General features: G+C 58.4%; 2 protein-coding genes across 4 annotated transcripts; both read right to left on the reverse strand.

Annotated features, from left to right (window-relative positions):
• Positions 1–76: 76 nt before the first annotated feature.
• On the reverse strand, positions 77–6,159 carry TRAF4 (TNF receptor associated factor 4). 3 transcript variants are annotated; one of them, XM_080827418.1, is made up of 7 exons: positions 5,885–6,159; positions 2,900–2,951; positions 2,202–2,306; positions 1,970–2,131; positions 1,728–1,889; positions 1,486–1,641; positions 77–1,228 (listed from the first exon to the last, which is right to left on the reverse strand). In XM_080827418.1, the coding sequence occupies exons 1-7, from the start codon at positions 6,025–6,027 to the stop codon at positions 596–598; spliced, it is 1,413 nt and encodes a 470-aa protein (XP_080683544.1). In that variant the 5' UTR covers positions 6,028–6,159; the 3' UTR covers positions 77–595. The 3 variants fall into 3 exon arrangements, with proteins under 3 accessions (XP_080683544.1, XP_080683545.1, XP_080683546.1); XM_080827419.1 differs by lacking the exon at positions 5,885–6,159 and adding an exon at positions 5,226–5,422; XM_080827420.1 differs by lacking the exon at positions 5,885–6,159 and adding an exon at positions 5,238–5,295.
• A 535-nt stretch (positions 6,160–6,694) lies between these two features.
• On the reverse strand, positions 6,695–16,137 carry NEK8 (NIMA related kinase 8). Its single transcript, XM_080825766.1, has 15 exons — positions 16,083–16,137; positions 13,192–13,397; positions 12,463–12,695; positions 12,124–12,255; positions 11,441–11,649; positions 11,146–11,228; positions 10,882–11,063; positions 10,640–10,790; positions 10,079–10,155; positions 9,601–9,718; positions 8,816–8,966; positions 8,417–8,580; positions 8,156–8,314; positions 7,817–7,975; positions 6,695–7,421 (listed from the first exon to the last, which is right to left on the reverse strand). Exons 1-15 carry the CDS (start codon positions 16,127–16,129, stop codon positions 7,393–7,395), a joined length of 2,100 nt encoding a protein of 699 aa, XP_080681892.1. The 5' UTR covers positions 16,130–16,137; the 3' UTR covers positions 6,695–7,392.
• Between the last annotated feature and the right edge of the window lie 581 nt (positions 16,138–16,718).

A 16,718-nucleotide genomic window follows, 5' to 3' on the forward strand; every position in this document is an offset into this window, starting at 1 on the left:
TGGCCCTGTGCCTTCACAGTTGGGCCAGCCTTCCAGGGCCCTAACCATCCCAGATAAGTCAGGCTGGAACCAAGTTAATAAATACAATTCAGGATTTATTAAAAACCAGGGCTCCCCTGCCGTGCCCCCCTGGCACTAAGTAAATAAATAACCAGAGGAGGCACAGCCGGGGAAAGGGGAAGAGAAATCAGATCTCAAGACAGATTCTTTTAACTACCCCTCCCTCTCCCTCTCCCACCTCCCACCCCCTGACTATGGCTCTTGGGACATAGCACCAGCAGGCACCTCAGTCCCGGGTAGAGTGTGACCGGCACCAAGGCATGTCTTTCTTCCCTGCCCAGGAGAGGAGAAAGACCCTGGGATCTCTTGTTTCCAAGCCCTTGATGACCCCAAGACCGGCTCCCCTCCAGGGGCCAGGGCTGAAGCACCAGTAGGAGGCACCTGAGGGTGGTAGGGAAGGTGGGAGGGGGAACAAGGGAATAGAACCTAGGCAGCAGAAGAGGCTGAAAGGGGGTCCGGCCCCCTCTCTGGGTTCAGCCAGTTCCTGACTTAGGTCAGAGTCCCCCCTCCCTTTCTCCGGGAGCCCCATCTGCACTCAGCTGAGGATCTTTCGGGGCAATTCAACAGAGGCACGGATGAACACGGCGTCATCCCGCACGTAGTTTCGCTTACGGATATCCTGGTGGGAGATGAACTTGGGATAACCAAAGCCCAGAGAGCTCTCATCCAGGGAGCCCCGCCAAGTGCCTGGTTTTTGGAAATTCTTCCAGTTTGGGTCGGGGTGAAAGGTCTCAGTGACGTGCTGTGGCTTGGCCAGCCCAGGGTCGCTCTGATCCAGCAGGGAGAAGGTGACACGGCGGGCAAACGGCCACTCGAGGAGATTGTCAAAGGCACCTGGCAGCACGCGGATGTAGAGCGAGAGGTGTGTGCCCTCACCGCTGCCATTGCCATTGAGGAACGCAGACACCTGCAGCTTGTAGCCATACTTGTGCGTGTAGAAGGCTGGGCTGAAGCACTCGAGGTTGGGCTTAGCTTTGGCTTCCTGAAGCCGCCGTCCGTAGCTGCCGATCTTCCAGATGAGCACGCCGTCACTCCCCACTGACAGCTCCTCCAGCTCCCGCCGCAGTTCCTGCAGCTCCTGCCGCTGCCGGCTCACCAGGGCGCACATCATGGCAAGGTGCGGCTTCACGCTGTCCTCCACGTGTCGGGCCATCGCCAACTTAGGGCACTGTGGGCAAAGCCCAGGGCCATGGGGGGGGTGGAAGGGGGGAGGAAGGGACAGTTCTTAGTAGGCACTGGCCCCGGGGAGAGAGGGGGCCAGGGACAGGGCCCCAACTCTGAACGGGAATGACAGAGGACACTTAGGAGCCCAGCAGTGGCTGCCACAGGGAAGGACCAAAGGCTTCTGAGCAGCACAGCAGGGGCCATGGAGGGCCAAGAAGGGGGCTGGCAAGAAAGCAGGGGTGGGGTGGGGGGACAGCTCACCCTGTGCTTGCAACCGGAGTCCTTGAACGGACACAGCACCAGCGCCGTGCTGCAGCTCTCCTTCAGGTGGCCAGGCAGGTCCTCCCGTGCCACCGAGCCCACGCCGCACTGGTTGGGGCAGGGCACAGGCAAGCGCGGACACTGGTACTGGTGGCTCTAGGGCCGCAGAGGCAGAAGGACAGAGGTCGGCAGCCTGACTCCCCACTCCCTACCCCTCACCTGCCACCCTGAAAGGGCCTCACCTGGATGGTGTCGAAGACGAACTCCTTGGTGCAGTAGGTGCAAGGCTGGGTGCGCTTGGGGCACTCGGAGGCGGCGTGCTGGGCCAGCAGGCGCCGCATCATACGGGCGCCGCACTTGTTCTCACAGTACACGCTCTCCTGAGGGCACACGCCTTCGTGGCTCTGCGGAGATGCCCCAGGGGCCAAATTAAGGGTGCCCGGCTCAACTACACCTCTCAACCAGGCCCCCCGCCCCTGCTTACCTCAAAGGCCTCCCCACTGAAGTCGCAGCCACAGAACTCGCACTTGAGGCGCCGCTTGGGGCAGTCGTGCTGCAAGTGGACAGGCAGGTCCCGGCGGCTCAGCTTCGTGGGGCAGCGGTTGGGGCAGGGGATGACGTTGAAGCTGCATGCATTCAGGTGGCTCTGGTGGGAAAGGAGGCGGTGAGCGCCCGCCGGGAAAGGACTCATCCCTCCCTCCCCGCCAGGGACTCACCTGCAGGTGCCGCAGCGGCCCGCTCCAGCGGCAACCCTCCTCGCTGTGGATACAGCGGATGGCCAGGCCCAACACCTGCACCTCCAGCTCGGGGTCTGGGTAGATCTGGGTGGATGGTGAGGAACCGGCCAGGGTCAGAGGCTGCTCCAGCCCCCAGTCACCACCACCCTACCCCACCCCGGCCAGGCTAGCTCTACCTGAGCGTCAGGAACACGCTCTCTTGATCTATAGTCCCCTCTGTGCCCGGTGATAAAAGGCACAGGTGGTGTCTGCTCCAAAGCTGAACACCAGGGTCCCCAGCGTGCCTGTACATGACACTCCCTTCGGAGGGGCAACCAATCGGCCTGCTCAGTTCCAGGCAGCCCCCACATCCTCTGCTTCCTTCCTCATGGTGGAGGGGTCCTGGCCGTCAGCCACGGATCTGGCTTGCCACCCGAAGGGGAGGGGAGCACTCCTTTCGGGCACAGAGCGGCTCTGTGCACCCCCACAGGCTGGGCATTGTGCCTGCCCTCCAGGGCAAACACTGGCCTCATTTGCAAACTGGCCTGGTGGGGGGGAAGAGGCCACCTTCATGGGGGCACAAGATTCCACAGTACTGGGTTGACACTGGCCCTGAGCCAACTGGCTGCCAACAGCTCCAGCCTCCACCAAGGGCAAAACCCTGTAACCTGGGCCCCTGCCTGGCACTGTAGGCTCACCTTGGCATAGTCCAAAGGAAGCTGGTCCTCAGGGCATTTGAAGACTCCTTCACTGTGAAGGGGGAGGGGATAGGGTCAGGCTCCAGCTATGGGAAGGAAGAACCCAGGCCCCACCCTCTCAACCAGGGTACCCTCCCTCCCTCAATAGACCTGCTCTCAGCCAAGACCCCAGATCCCAACTCTTTTCCTGAGGAGAGGGGTTCTGGGCCCACTGGAGGCAGACAGCTGCCTCAGAGCATTTGGCCAACAGGTGGCAGCTGGTATCCCTCCCCCGCTCACCCAGGAGGGCAGCTGGACTGGAAAAGCGACAGGGCACCTGCCCTCCACCAGTTAGTTTTCACTGGCTGGGGGGACTGGGCAGGCGGGGAAGGGGGGGGTGGGCAGGTGGGCAGCGATGGGCTGAAATTAAGTGGCAGGGCACCCCAGCCCCCCTTAGGATTCTTGTCCAAGAACCCAGGGCAAAGGTCAGTTTCTGGCCACTTTACCCCATCCCTTTCCTCCTCCAGTGAGGGTGTGTCTTCTAAAGCAAAGAGGAGAGTCTCACCCTCAGGCACTGTTTACACTCCTATCCAGTCCTAACCACCTGCCTCTGAGAAGGGCTGCAAGCCCCCATTTTGCAGATGAAAGAACCGAGACTCAAGGTAAAGCAGCACCTGGACATCTGATTCCGCAGTTCAGACAGGTCCTACTACGCTGTACACACACAAGGGGCTGGGGCAAGAAAAACCTTCCAGGCAAGCTCCGCCAAGACTCTGGTCACCTAAAGGCAAGCTCTGAAAGCTTTCTGACCTTACACTAATCCTCACCGGGAGGTCAGCACCAAGAAACCTGCTGGCACACCTGCTTCCACCAACATGGCCTTGCTGACCCTGGCCAGGGCCAGTCTCACACATCTGGTGTGACCTAGGCAGGGCAAAGGCTCACCCAGTAGGACCCAAGGCCCTCAGGCATGGCATTCCCAGCAGATCTGAGTCAAGCAGGTGGGAGGCAGAAACCAAGGCGGAAGAGGAAGCCACATGGCAGCCCTGTCCATGATGCTACTCTGTAGGACCTGGGGAGTTCAGGCCCTAGGTGCTTTAAAGATTTCTAGCACCCACCTCCCCCGACCCCACTACCACCACTGGTCATGCCACCAATGCCAAGAACAATACACGTCCAGGTACTGAAGAGGGGCGCCCATGCCCACAAGGCAGCCAGCCCTCCTGGACCAACCTGAGCAATAGCCCAGGCAGGAATGGGGAAAGAGGGGTGGGCCATGGTGGGAGGGGACTGTTTGGCTGCTTTAGGAATGTGCTGATTTAGTGGTCTGGGAGACGGGAGGGGGACTGAGGCAAGTCCCCAGTCTTCAGGCAGATTAGCAGGAGCAGCTTGGGGCCCAGCCAGGACAAAGGTTCCGCTAGGGTTATGGACACCCTGGTAGGGTAGGGGGTGGTGGTGAGGGACAGAGCCTGTTCAACCACTTCTGTCCTTCGGGGGCCTCAGCTGCACAGCTCAAGAGCTGGGGATGGGGGAAGGAGAGGGGCCCAGACAGCTCCAGGCTGTGCAGTGGAGGCCCAGGCCCAGGGGAGAAAACAGGATGGGGGGAGGGGGCTGTGGGAGAGGAAGAGGGGATTTCCGGGAGGGGGAGGGGCAGAAGCTGGAGAAAGGGGCAGAGGAGGTGGTGGAGGGAAAAGGCCTGACAGCCCCCTCCCCTGCTCCCTCGGAGGCTGTAAGGGTGGGTCGGCTGGGGGTGGAGGCAGGGGCTCAGCTGGCCTCATCTGGAAACCAGAGGGCCAGGGAAGGGCACCGCAGAAGACAATGGGACTGTGTGTGTGTAGTGGAGTATGTGTACACTGCAGGGAGGAGGGAGGAGGGAGGAGGGTGAGGGAAAAGGAGGAGGGGGCAGGCAGCACGGCAGCTCTCGCAGGAGCATATGTGAGGGCAGGAGCCGGCCCAGACTGGGGGGAACTGAAAACAAAGGGCCTGCTGCGATTTCCGCCAGCGAGGGTCTGCGGAGGGCTGAGAAAGGGAGCGGGGAGCACTGAAGGCAGGAGCCCCAGAAATGCTGTCTGCGCCCCTAGCTCGCCTCAGCAAACAGCGTCCAGACAGGCGGCAGTGGCTGACCCAGCTTTCCCCTGTGCTCCCGGGACACGACCTTCCCCAGGAGTGGGGGCTCCCTCATCTCGCCTCCCCACACCCGGGCCTGAACAGTTCCCAGCAAAGGAGTTTAGATTCGCGACACGGCAGAGCTCCCAGAACTCAACAGAGGCCACAGAGCCAAGGGGCCACCTGGATCCCTAGTTCAGTTACACCCAGGATGCGCCCCCCTCCCTCACGATTTACAGACCACCCTCGGTACTCAAGATCCCCAGGGACGAGGAGGGACATCCGAACGGTTCCACGGCTTCAGGGGCGATCTGTAGCGTCACAGTTCTCCCTCTATTGTGCGACCCAGAGCAGCCCGGGCTTAATCCCACTTAAGCCTTTAAGGAACTGTGTGACCGTGGGCAAGTCGCAGCCTTTCTTTGAATCTCGTTTCACCATCTGTGAAATGGGAGAACAATAGCTGCCGCTCTCGGATTGCTCTTAGCTCAGAGGAGGTTAGATGGGCGGAAACCCGAGAGGTTTAAGGCCCTGTGCGGGACCGAGGGTTCTGTCCTTCTCTTCCCCTGCGGATTCAAAGTTCAAGGATGCGGCCGCTCCGGCTTTCAGGTGAGGGGGAGGGCCTGCCACGGGTCAGGAAGGGCGTTTTCTCCCACCTCCACCCCGCGGGCAGGCACGGAATTCTTCCGAAGGGCCCCAGGACCCTTCGCATTAGTGCGTGGAGTCCTCCCTCGCGGCCTGACATCACCGCCGCCCCGTGACGTCACGGTGGGCGCCCCTGAGGTCAGAGAGCCGCGGCGCAGACAAAGGCCCGGCGTGCCTCCTGCCTGGGCCCCTCCCCATGCTCCGTTCCCCCTCGCCACGGCCACGGCAGTTCCCCGCTCCCCCACACCCGGCCCGCACCTGAGGAACTCCTGCAGGCAGGTGTCGCAGAAGCGGTGGCCGCAGGTAGAAACCTGCACTGGCTCGCGCATGGGCTTCCCGCACAGCGGGCACAGCAGCCGCCGCTTGGGCTTCTCAAGGAACTTGTAGTCGAAGCCGGGCATGGCGGGCGGGTGGCGGGCACGGGCGAGCGGGGCCGGGCACAGGGCGGCCCCACAGCCCGCGCCTCGCTCCGGCCGCGCTCCCGGCTCCGGGCGGCGCCGACTGGCGGCCGCGGCCTGCGCCCAGCCCCCGAGCCCGCGAGCCCGCCCGCCGGAAGAGGGGGTGGAGCCGCGCCCGCGGGGTCCTAGCGCCCTCCGCACCAGGCTCCCACACACCTCGCCGGCTAGCGGCTTCGGGGTCGGCTGACCGCCCGCCTGGCGCCCTCCACCGAACGCGGGCTCCTCCTCTCTCCCTTTCGGAAGAGCGGTCGTGGCTGCTCCGCTTTTCCCCGGGGCTGGGGGTCTCCTGACGCTGAATGGGGCGCAGGGCCCCGGCGGCCAGGCTGGGCAGCACCACAAAGGTTCGCTTCTCCGGCGTCAACAGCTCGGTCTCGGGGGGCCACGTGTCGCCCCGGGGCCCGGGACTCCAGCTTGCAGGTGCTAGGCAGCCGAAGCCTGGCAACCAGATCTGGGGAGCTCGGCTGGCGCAGGGAAGCCTAGCTGGGCGCTGGGCCAGAGGAACCTCGGCCCCAGCCTCAGGCTGCGCCCACATTCCTCCCTGGACCTCGGCCTTGCCCAGCCCTGGGGTGTCGGGTCTCCACCCCCTTCCCCGAAGAGATCACATTGGGGCAGGCAGTTGATGTTTTTATTGAAGCTATTTCCCAGTCATCTGGAAAACTGGTCTGGCCCAGCCAGTTACCCTTTCTCCCAACCCGCTTTGGGGGAATGGTGTGGGTGGAGGGGTAACCTTCGGCAGGCACCCCCATTCTGCAGTGGACACTTGGGTGCCCTTGCAGATGCACTTCCAGTCCACTCAGAAGTTCTGTGCCTCCAGATCCCCGAGCAATGCAGAAGCCAGGCAGTCAGAATGGCCAGTCCAGGCAAGATGGGGCTTGCCCTGCTCCAAAGCACTGAGCTGCTCTCCCAGGGGGCACCAGCCACTTATTCTCTAATTGTGCTGGGGGTAAAGGGCAGGGTCTGGGTGGAGCCACAGCTGCCTCCAGCTTTTTTCTGCCAAGACTCTGGAGACCACCCTGCTTGGGAAGGCTGGGTCTGGTTTCCGACCCTAGCCAGGCTGGACCCTGGGGACACCAACTTAAAAAGGGTGGGAAGAGAAGAGAGAGATGTTGGGGGAACGGGGTGGGTTGGGGTTTCCGGATCCAGGGCGGATCCAGGGCCGAAGGAGAGTGGCTGCTTTGCTGGTTCTTCTCCGGCACTGAGGACACTCCAGGGAGCTGGTGGGGACAGTCCTCTGCAAGTGTCTGCAGTTTTCAAGCATGTTCCGAGGAGCAGCAAGATCGGGGTGGTCCAGGAGTGTATCTAGGTGCCTCATGGTGGGATGGGCTCATCTGTAACCGCTGGAGGTACAAATGAGAAACCCCTGCAGACACCCAGAAGGCAGTGCCTCCAGCAAGGGATACCCACCTTCGCTCCCACTCCCACACACACTGGGCCCTGGACTCTGGACCTTGACCGGCCAGAAACAGAGGTTCAAACTAAACTGGAGAAAGAATGCCTTTGGGCCCTGGGAAGCACTGGGAACAGTCCTTCAAATGAGGCCCAAGAAATAGACTCCCTTGCCCTCGCCAGGCAGGCAGCTGTCTTACCCAACAGCTTCTGCTTTCATTTATCTGGGGGCTTAACATGCTCTTAGTGCTTTGGGCTGTGACCACTGGGGGACGGGAGGGTGGGCAGGGCCCCCACCGCTGGATTAAACCTTGTGGAGGTGAGGCAGGAAAAGGTAACAACTCACTGCGGACAGCCAGGAGAGTGTTTCCATGGCAACAGGACACAGACGTCACTGTGTAGGGATGTGTCTCCTGCAGCTGCACTGGCCGAGGGAGTCCAGCATCCTCATCCCGTCTTCCTAGTCGACCTCGGGCCCCTTTCCCCCAAGAGTACACTTCACCTTCTGCCAAAGAGAATCCCAATGATGGGAAGAGGAGGACTCGGCTTAGCAAGCAGCTACCCTCCATCCATCTAGCCCCAAGAGGAGGTTCAGCAGCCCTGAGTGGGATACTGCCCCCACCCCCACTGCCCATGGGCCTGCCAGCACCCCTATCTGGCCCCACAGTGCCCACGTATCAATCACCTGTCCCGATGGCTACAGTGAAGGCATCTCCACAGGCCACCATTGCTATCTTGATGTTCTGCAGGCCTTGGACTTGACAAGGTGCCCTGCTGACCCGGCGGGCATGGGTACCCAACTGCCCGTGCTGATTGCTGCCAAAAGTGTAGCAGTCGCCAGAGGCTGTAGGGGAGGGAAGAGGAGAGGAGAGGGGCTGTCTCAGCTGAGATCCCGAGGAGGCCGGGGGAGTCCACCCATGGCCTCCTGGGCCTGGGTCCTACTCACCAGTCACGGCAGCTGAGTGAGCAGTGCCCAGGTCCACACTGAGCAGGGGCTCCTGGTGGAGGGGTGCAGAGCCTAGTGGTGTGAAGCTCAGGGCCTCCTCCACCTGCTGGTGGGGGGCAGGCTCCTCCCCCAGGGAGAGAGGGTCCAGGCCCAGCTTGTTGAACCTGAAGGTAAAACCAGAAGCCAAGTCCGACTGGCAGTTTGCACAGACCCTCCTGACCCCACCGATGTATGCCAGGGCTGGTTCCCAGAGGACATTTCCCACCCTGGGTTGAACCCAGCAGTGTGCTCAGCCCCACCCTCAGCTTGGACCCTGGGTGGAAGGTAGGCAATGACGGATAGAGCATTAGCAGCCAGGGAGGGGGAGGGCAGTCTAGTCATGCTACTGGACCCATTTACCTGTTACTCCCACAGGCCAGGGCTCGGCCCGGGACAGTGAGGATCATGGAAGAGTCAATGCCACATATCACCCGCTGGGCTTCCTGTCCTGGGGGCATGGACACCTGCTGGGGGCAGCTGTGGGACTCCCTGGTACCCAGTCCCAGCCGGCCTACAAGGAGAAACCAGGATGGGGCTAGTTTGGGTTTTAGGGTTGGTGATGCCAAGATGTGGACCAGCCATGGAGAGGAGGTAACGGTGTGAGTTAAGGCTGTGCCCTCTGCCAGAAATAGCTAATCTCTGTGGCCAAAATCCTACTCCCCCTTTATGCCCTGTTCAGATGCTAACTCTGCCTCCTCCAAGGACGTCCCGTGCCATTCCTTGGGTTCCCACATCTCTGGACCTTGGGGGGAGCCCTGATGCTGTCTGTCCTTTATTGTAGGGAGATGTCATCCCTCCCCCCACTATGCCAGGAGGAGAGAAACCCCATGTAAGTCCTCTCTAGTTTCCAATGCCCAGCAAGATATCTGACCCAGAGAGGGCCGCTGGATGAAAGAGATCTCTCACTACATCATAAGCCCCTGAAGGAAGGGATTCCTCCTCATCTTGTCTCTGCACCCAGCACAGGAGGGGCTCATACTAGATGGGCAGTAAAGTTTTGGTGAATGAAGAAATGAATGGAATCGGCTTAAGAGAAAAGAGGGAAAAGGGGCCAGGGTTGGGAGGTGGGTATGAAGTCCTCTTCAAGTCCCAGTCAGGGTGCTGTGAGATGGAACCTAGAAGCTTGAACAGGGAGGAGAGCTTACCACCGTCTCCGCGGCCCCAGGCAAAGAGTTCTCGCTCAGTGGACAGGGCCAGCACGTGGGACGCTCCACAGGCCACCTGTACCATCTCATAGCCCAGCAGGGCCTCCACAATGGTGGGCTAGAGAGAGAGAGAGGAAGAAAGAGATACTAGGCAAGGGGCCTGGACTGCTGCCTGGCCTCAGCATCCCATGGAGGGATGAAGAAGTTGGAGGCTGCAAATTCTCACCAGACAGCTGTGTCTTTAACACACACACACACACACACACACACACTCGCACGCATGCATGCACTGCCACCACTGGGGAAGCCTGGTCTTTCTGTACTTCCCCTGGTGTTGCTCAGAACAGGTGCAGCCCAGGAGCTAGAGGGACCGGTGGCTGCTGGGGATTCCCAGCCCCCAACTCGGGTGTCAGCTGTCAGATGTACACTCCTTGCCACCCCCCCACTTCCTCCTCCCCCAAGTACCTGCAGCACCCACCTGGCTGAGGTCATTGAGGCTGCCATGGCCTAGGCACCCATTGCTGCCACTGCCAAAGGTCATGATGATACCTCGGTCTGCAGAGAGGGGTGGTGAGGAAAGAGAAGGGAGAGAGGTTGGGCTGTTTTTCCAGAGAGGCCACTCCATGGGTTGGAGGAGAAAGAAGTTGGAAGCAAAGGCTGGAAGAAGGGGGCAGAAGGTAGAAAAGGATAGGCAGGGTGTCTCTTCGAGTGAGTTTGGACAAGAGACAGCCTCTGAGCTGTAGATCTGAGCTTTCCAGGTCTGTCACTCAGCCTCCCTCAAATGAAGATAATCTATAGTAACTACCTCACCAGGCCTGTTGTGAAAGGTAAAGGAGACTGTGTAAGTAAAGCACCTCTCTCTCTCTCTCTCTCTCTCAAAATAATAAATATATCTTAAAAAAATAATAAAGCACCTGGTGCAGGATAACTAGTAGAAGCATTAATGAGTGCGCAAATGACAACCAGTGAGGGCAGCTCCTCTGGGGGGGCCTTCTCAGACTCTGTGGAATGCCCCAGGATAGTCCCCTGCTGGACTCACCGGTCAGGCAGGCCGTGAAGAGGTCCCCACAGGCCACATGCTTGATAGTCACGCCCGACTGGCCCTCCAGGAAACGGGAGACGAACTGGGGCTGCTGCTGCTCCACGGCCCCAGGCAGGAGGGCGCCCCCTCCCGCGCCTAGGGGCGGGGCCTGTGGAGGGCATGGGCGGGGCCTGAGTGGCCCCTCAGGACCTCCCCCCCTTACCCCACCTCAGGCTCCCCCCACCCAACAGCCTGCTCACCTCCCACAAGATGAGGCGCCCAGAGCGCGTGACGCCTGCCTTCTGCGTGCGTCCGGCCGCCACCTGGACCACTTCCGTGTTGAGCATCGGCAGCCGCAGCGGGGCGCTCAGCCCGCCGCCCCACGCATACACGGACGACAGTGGTGGCGGAATGGCCGGCCGTGGGGGTCCCCGGGGTATGCCTGCGGGACACCGTGTCAGGTCTATTAAACTGGTGGGAATGGCTTGGCGTCGGGGAGGCACCGGCGGTCGGCTCTGACTTACCCCTGCAGCGGGGGCCGGTGGTCCTGCTTCCTGGGCTGCAGCCTGGGGCCATGGGTGGCCCAGGGACCAGGGACTTCTCTGCCCTGTGGGTCAAATGGGGGCTTCAGGATACAGACCGTTCCTGGCACCTGCCCACCCCCCCAACCCCCCAACACACCACACACGCAGGAATGGAGGACTTGCCCAGGCTTATTGTGCTCTCACTGGGTGTCTCCTTCTCTCTCTCTCTCTCACACACACACACACACACACACCCCGCTTCCCAGAGCTCCACCCCAACGCTCCCCGCACAGGCCTCCTCATGCGGACACTGCCCAGGTCGGTGTGAAGGTTGAGGAGGGCACGGATGCAGAGGGGCTGCGCCATAATGTGGCTGAGCGGTGGCCGCTGCGAGGGCTCCAGGCTGAGCAGACTGAGGACAAGCTGGCGCAGCTCAGGGCTGTACCGGTCAGAGATTGGTGCAAAGGTGCCACTCATGATCTTCAGGACCAGTGCTGGCAGGTTCTGTGGAAGCACCGAGGGTGAGGTTGGCCAGAGCCTGGCCCAGGCTCTTGGGTGGCAGCACCTCCCACCTCCAGGTCTAACCGGGTGGTCAAAGCCTTGCACCGAGAACCTGCAGTCTGACGAGGGGACTCCCAGGGACAGGAACTCCTGATAGGGGAGCTGCAGCTATGTCCTCAGAAACCCTAGGTGGTTGGTTGGGAGAAGTCAGGTCTTGCCCTTGGTGGAAGCAGCAGGGCGGGGGCGGGGGGTAGTCCCTAATCTGTGGGAGAGCCCTGCTCTCAGGAGTCCTCAGTTTAACGGGGGACCCAAGCCTGAGGGAAGCCACAGCCCAGCCATGGGGTAATTTCCCAGTCTGACGAGGGAAACAACTCCGCCACTAGGGAAGGAACACAGAAGTGGCTGGAGCCAAGGACTTCTAGGGCAGGGAGATAGACATAGATATTTCCCACTTGTCTCTCTGGGGGTATAACTCACTGCAGCTTCAAAGGCCCTCTTGAGACTGGCCAGTTCATAGAGGACACAGCCCAGGGCCCAGATGTCACTCTTCTGGTTATAAGGCTTGCCCTCACACAGTTCAGGGGAGATGTAGCACGGGGTGCCCACCACCTGCAGGAGGGAAGCAGATCTTATTACAGCTTAGGGGAGGGAAGGCTCTGTCCAAGGCCCACTGGAGACCGCTTCCTCCTGCAGGACCACCCAGCCCGGGGTGGGGGGGGGGCAAGGTCTTGGGGAGGGAGGAGGTTGGGATGCAGAGTGAGCCTTGGCCCTCAAAACCCCTCCAGCACCCACGAGGTCCCCTCTGTGCCCAGGCACCGTGTAGGCCTTGCTCTTGCTACTAAGAATCTTGGAGATGCCGAAGTCCCCGATCTTGACAACCATGCGGTGTTTGTCGAGAAGGATGTTTTGAGTCTTGAGGTCCCGGTGCAGGATGAGATGGGTGTGCACGTGGTGCAGTGCAAGCAGGATCTGCACAAAGAAGTGTAGGATGGTCTCCTCCTCCAGCAGGGAATTACAGCGCTTCTGGATAAACTCGGCCAGCGTGCCACCTGCAGCAGGAAGGAACTAGCTAAGATCTAGGCTTTTCCTGTGCCTGGCACTCTCCTGTTAAGAAACCAACAGCGGGGGAAAAAAAAAAAAAAAAGAAAGAAAGAAACCAACAGGGGCGCCTGGGTGGCTCAGTGGGTTAAGGCCTCTGCCTTCGGCCCGGGTCATGGTCTCGGGGTCCTGGGATCGAGCCCCGCATCGGGATCTCTGCTCGGCGGGGAGCCTGCTTCCTCCTCTCTCTGCCTGCCTCTCTGCCTACTTGTGATCTCTGTCTGTGAAATAAATAAATAAAATATAAAAAAAAAAAAAAAGAAAAGAAAGAAACCAACAGTGCAGACAGGGCAAGGGTCTGCCAGCCTCGCACACCTGGTGTCACAACCCTATACCTGTGAACCGTCATCAAACCCAGTCTGAGGACGGATGCTGGCTGATCTGGGTCTGCTTGTCCCAGAAGATAGGGGCCCTTGGAGCCAGGCCAATGCGAGGAGGCTGGCCCACCTGGTGCATACTCCATGGCAATCATGAGTGCCTTGTCCTCCAGGAAATTCTCATAGTACTCGATGACATTGGGGTGGTTGAGCAGCTTGAGGACCTGGCACTCATTTTGGGCTGCCTGCCGCTCTTCTTTGGTCATCTGCTCCACTGGGATCTGCTTAATGATCACCAGCTTCTGGTCAGCCTTGCGCAGGCACAGGTGCACAATCCTGGGGACACAGAGCACAGGGGTGGGTCCCAGCTGAGCTTCCAGACACACGTCAGGCAGGGCAGACCTGGTCGCTGGATGGTCCTTAGGAGAGGGGAAACAGGCATGGAGACTAAGAGGTCATCTAAAATGCATAGGACAAGTTCAAGAATAGGGAGAACTGGTCACAAACGCTGTGTGTGAGACCTTGGGCAAGTCATTTAACCTGAGGCTCGGTTTCAGCATGGGCAAAGTGAAGTTAGTCTTGATCGTCCTTAGTGCGCATAGACTTCGGAGTTAACTGCCTGGGTTCAAATCCTGGCTCCTCCTTGTATTACTTACCTGGTTTGGGATTATATGACATTTTCACCTGGAAACCAGAATCAAGTTCCCTGGGTTGTTGAGAGGATGAGTGGAAGCCGTTCATACTATTATTTTCTTCCAACTCTGGTCAGTGGCCATAAAAGCAGGGTTCCTAGTCTCCTTCACAATTATATCCCCAGAGCACCGCCCAGTATTTAGCACACAGTAGGGGGTCAATGAGTATCTGCTGAATGAATGGACTATAAGAGGATCATTTAAGAGTATCAAATTTATATTTCCAACTCGAACCTCTCCTCTGAGCCCCAGACTAACAAATCCAACTACCTGCTTTGCATTTCTACCTGAGTGGCTTGCAAGCATTCTAAATTTTTAAAAAAGATTTTATTTATTTGTCAGAGAGACAGAGCACGCAGGAGTGACCAGTACAAGGAGGGGGAGTGGCAGGCAGAGGGAGAAGCAGGCTCCCTGGTGAGCAAGGCACCTGATGTGGCACTTGAACCTAGGACTCTGGGATTATAACCTGAGGTGAAGGCAGACACTTAACAGACTGAGCCACCCATGCATCCTGCATCCTAAATTTTAACAAATTCAAAATAAAACTTTTGATTTCTGCCCCCAAACCTTTTCTTCCTCAGGCTCTTCCATCTCAGTAACTGATAAAACCATTAAAGTCAGACACCTGGGGGTGCACGGGTGGTTCAGTCATTAAACATCTGCCTTCGGCTCAGTCGTGATCCCAGAGTCTTGGGATCCTGTCCCGCCTCAGGCTCCCTGCTCAGTGGGAAGCCTGCTTCTCCCTCTCCTACTCCCCCTGCTTGTGTTCCCTCTCTTGAAGTATCTCTATCAAATAAATAAAATCTTTTTTTTTAAGATTTTATTTATTTATTTGACAGAGATCACAAGAGAGAGGTAGGCAAAGATAAAGAGGGGGAAGCAGGCTCCCCACTGAGCAGGGAGCCCGAGGCGGAACAGGATCCCAAGACTCTGGGATCACGACTGAGCCGAAGGCAGAGGCTTCACCCACTGAGCGACCCAGGTGCCCCAATAAATAAAATCTTAAAAAAAGGGGGGGGGGCGCCTAGGTGGCTCAAAGGGTAAAGCCTCTGCCTTGGGCTCAGGTCATGATCTCACGGTCCTGGGATCCAGCCCTGCATCAGGCTCTCTGCTCAGCAGGGAGACTGCTTCCCTCTCTCTCTGCCTGCCTCTCTGCCTACTTGTGATCTCTCTCTCTCTCTGTCAAATAAATAAAATCCTAAAAAAAAAAAAAAAGAATTTGAAAAAAAAAAAAGTCAGACACCTGAAAATCATGCCAAAATCTTTCCTGTTTCCACTTCTAAAATAATATGAACTCATCCATTTCTGACTTGCAGCCAGAATGACATTTTAAAAATGCAAATCAGGGGCACCTGGGTGGCGCAGTGGGTTAAGCGGCTGCCTTCTGCTCAGGTCATGATCCCAGGACCCTGGAACGAGCGCCATATCCGGCTCCCTGCTCAGCAGAGAGTCTGCTTCTCCCTCTCCCTCTTCCCCTGCCCCCCTCTCTCTCTCAAATAAATAAAATCTTTAAAACAAAAATAAATAAAAATGCAAATCATATCAAGGCCATTCATTCTGCTTAAACCCCTTCCCTTTTACACTTCGAATAAATCCAACCTCTTTACCTCAGCCTATTAGGCCATCAGCTGTCCTCTGTGACAATCACATTTTATACCATTCTCTCTCTCTCTCTCTCTCTCTCCCATCCTTTACCTTGCCCACTACATTCCAACTTCACCAGTCTTTTTCTCAGTTCCTTGAATACTCTGAATTCTTTCCCGTGTGAGGATATGCTCCTTCCTCTGCCTGAAAAGCCCTGCCTTCACCCTCGGATTACTGGTTTTCATCCCTCAAGTCTTGGCTTTACAATTCACCTCTCAAAGAGAAATTTTCCTTCACCGCCCCAAATAAGTACTCGTGGTGTATGCCACGTTCGCAGCTTGTTAATAATTGCTTTAGTATCTTGTTTATTGTATTATTTTACTACAGTCTACAAGCCGCGAGAGGGAAAAAAACACGCCTATTTTGGTCTTTACTGTACACTCGGCGCCGAGAGCCTGACGGGTATAACTAGCGCTCAATATTTGTTGAATGGCTGAGTCAGGAATCAAACAACGGAACTCTGCTGCGGCGCAGAAGCTTGCTGGCCGGGGGTGGGGGTGGGGGGGCGTGACCTCGTTAGAGGCGGAGTCTCCCAACTAGGACCAGGACCGGAAGCCTGGGCGGGGCTTTCCAGGCGGGCGCTCACGCCTCGGGGCGGGGCTAACCGGGCAGCGAATTTGGTGTCAGAGTTGCGGCTCATTTTCCTTCTCCCCGACCAGTTTCCTTCCCCAGATCCCTGGCTCACCCGAAGGCACCTCTCCCCACCACTCGGATCCGCTCGTACTTCTCCATCTCGTTTCTCAGAGTCACATTTCCGGAACCCCCCCCCACCCAGACGCGGCGCGTGCGCGGACCCGCCCACCCTGTGGCCGCACCCCCGACACTGGAAGATAATTGCGGGGCGGAGCAAGGGAATTTGGTGTGGGTTTCGGCTTTGAATCTGTCTTGAGCCGTTTGCACGTCCTTGCAGCCTCCTCCCACAGTTCCTTTTTCAGAATCCCAGAAATGGGGTTTTATGGCATTTCTTGGCGTGCTTGGCAGCTAGGACGGTACAAGCCATTCCCTGCACACGTGTTCGCATCTGGCCCTCACAAACCTTTAGACCCGAGGGCTGCTCTTCACAACCAGTGAGAGTGGAAAGCGAGGACCAATCTCTCTAACCCACTTCTTTTTTAAAAGATTGTATTTATTTGAGACAGGGAGAGCAGGAGCGGGCAGAGAAAGGCAGAGGTAGAGGGAAAAGCACATTCCCCGCTGAGCGGGGAGCCCCACGCGAGGCTCCATCCCAGGACCCTGAGATCATGTCCTGAGTGGAAGGCAGACGCTTAACCGACTGAGTCACCCAGGCGCCCATCTCAGCCTCTTTGCTCACTAGTGACAC

Source organism: Martes martes, assembly GCF_963455335.1.
Source record: "Martes martes genome assembly, chromosome: 16".
Classification (NCBI taxonomy): Eukaryota; Metazoa; Chordata; class Mammalia; order Carnivora; family Mustelidae; genus Martes; species Martes martes.

What these genes read in the sequence shown, in the direction of transcription:
- TRAF4 (XM_080827418.1), bottom strand. Translation starts at nt 6,027, where the DNA reads ATGCCCGGCTTCGACTACAAGTTCCTTGAGAAGCCCAAGCGGCGGCTG. An exon ending in GGCCGCTGCGGCACCTGCAG is followed by an intron (nt 2,132 to 2,201) that starts GTGAGTCCCTGG and finishes CTTTCCCACCAG; the next exon opens with AGCCACCTGAATGCATGCAG. An exon ending in TCAGTGGGGAGGCCTTTGAG is followed by an intron (nt 1,890 to 1,969) that starts GTAAGCAGGGGC and finishes GCATCTCCGCAG; the next exon opens with AGCCACGAAGGCGTGTGCCC.
- NEK8 (XM_080825766.1), bottom strand. Translation starts at nt 16,129, where the DNA reads ATGGAGAAGTACGAGCGGATCCGAGTGGTGGGGAGAGGTGCCTTCGG. An exon ending in GTGGGGAGAGGTGCCTTCGG is followed by an intron (nt 13,398 to 16,082) that starts GTGAGCCAGGGA and finishes CTGTGTCCCCAG; the next exon opens with GATTGTGCACCTGTGCCTGC. An exon ending in CTTCACGGCCTGCCTGACCG is followed by an intron (nt 10,156 to 10,639) that starts GTGAGTCCAGCA and finishes CCCTCTCTGCAG; the next exon opens with ACCGAGGTATCATCATGACC.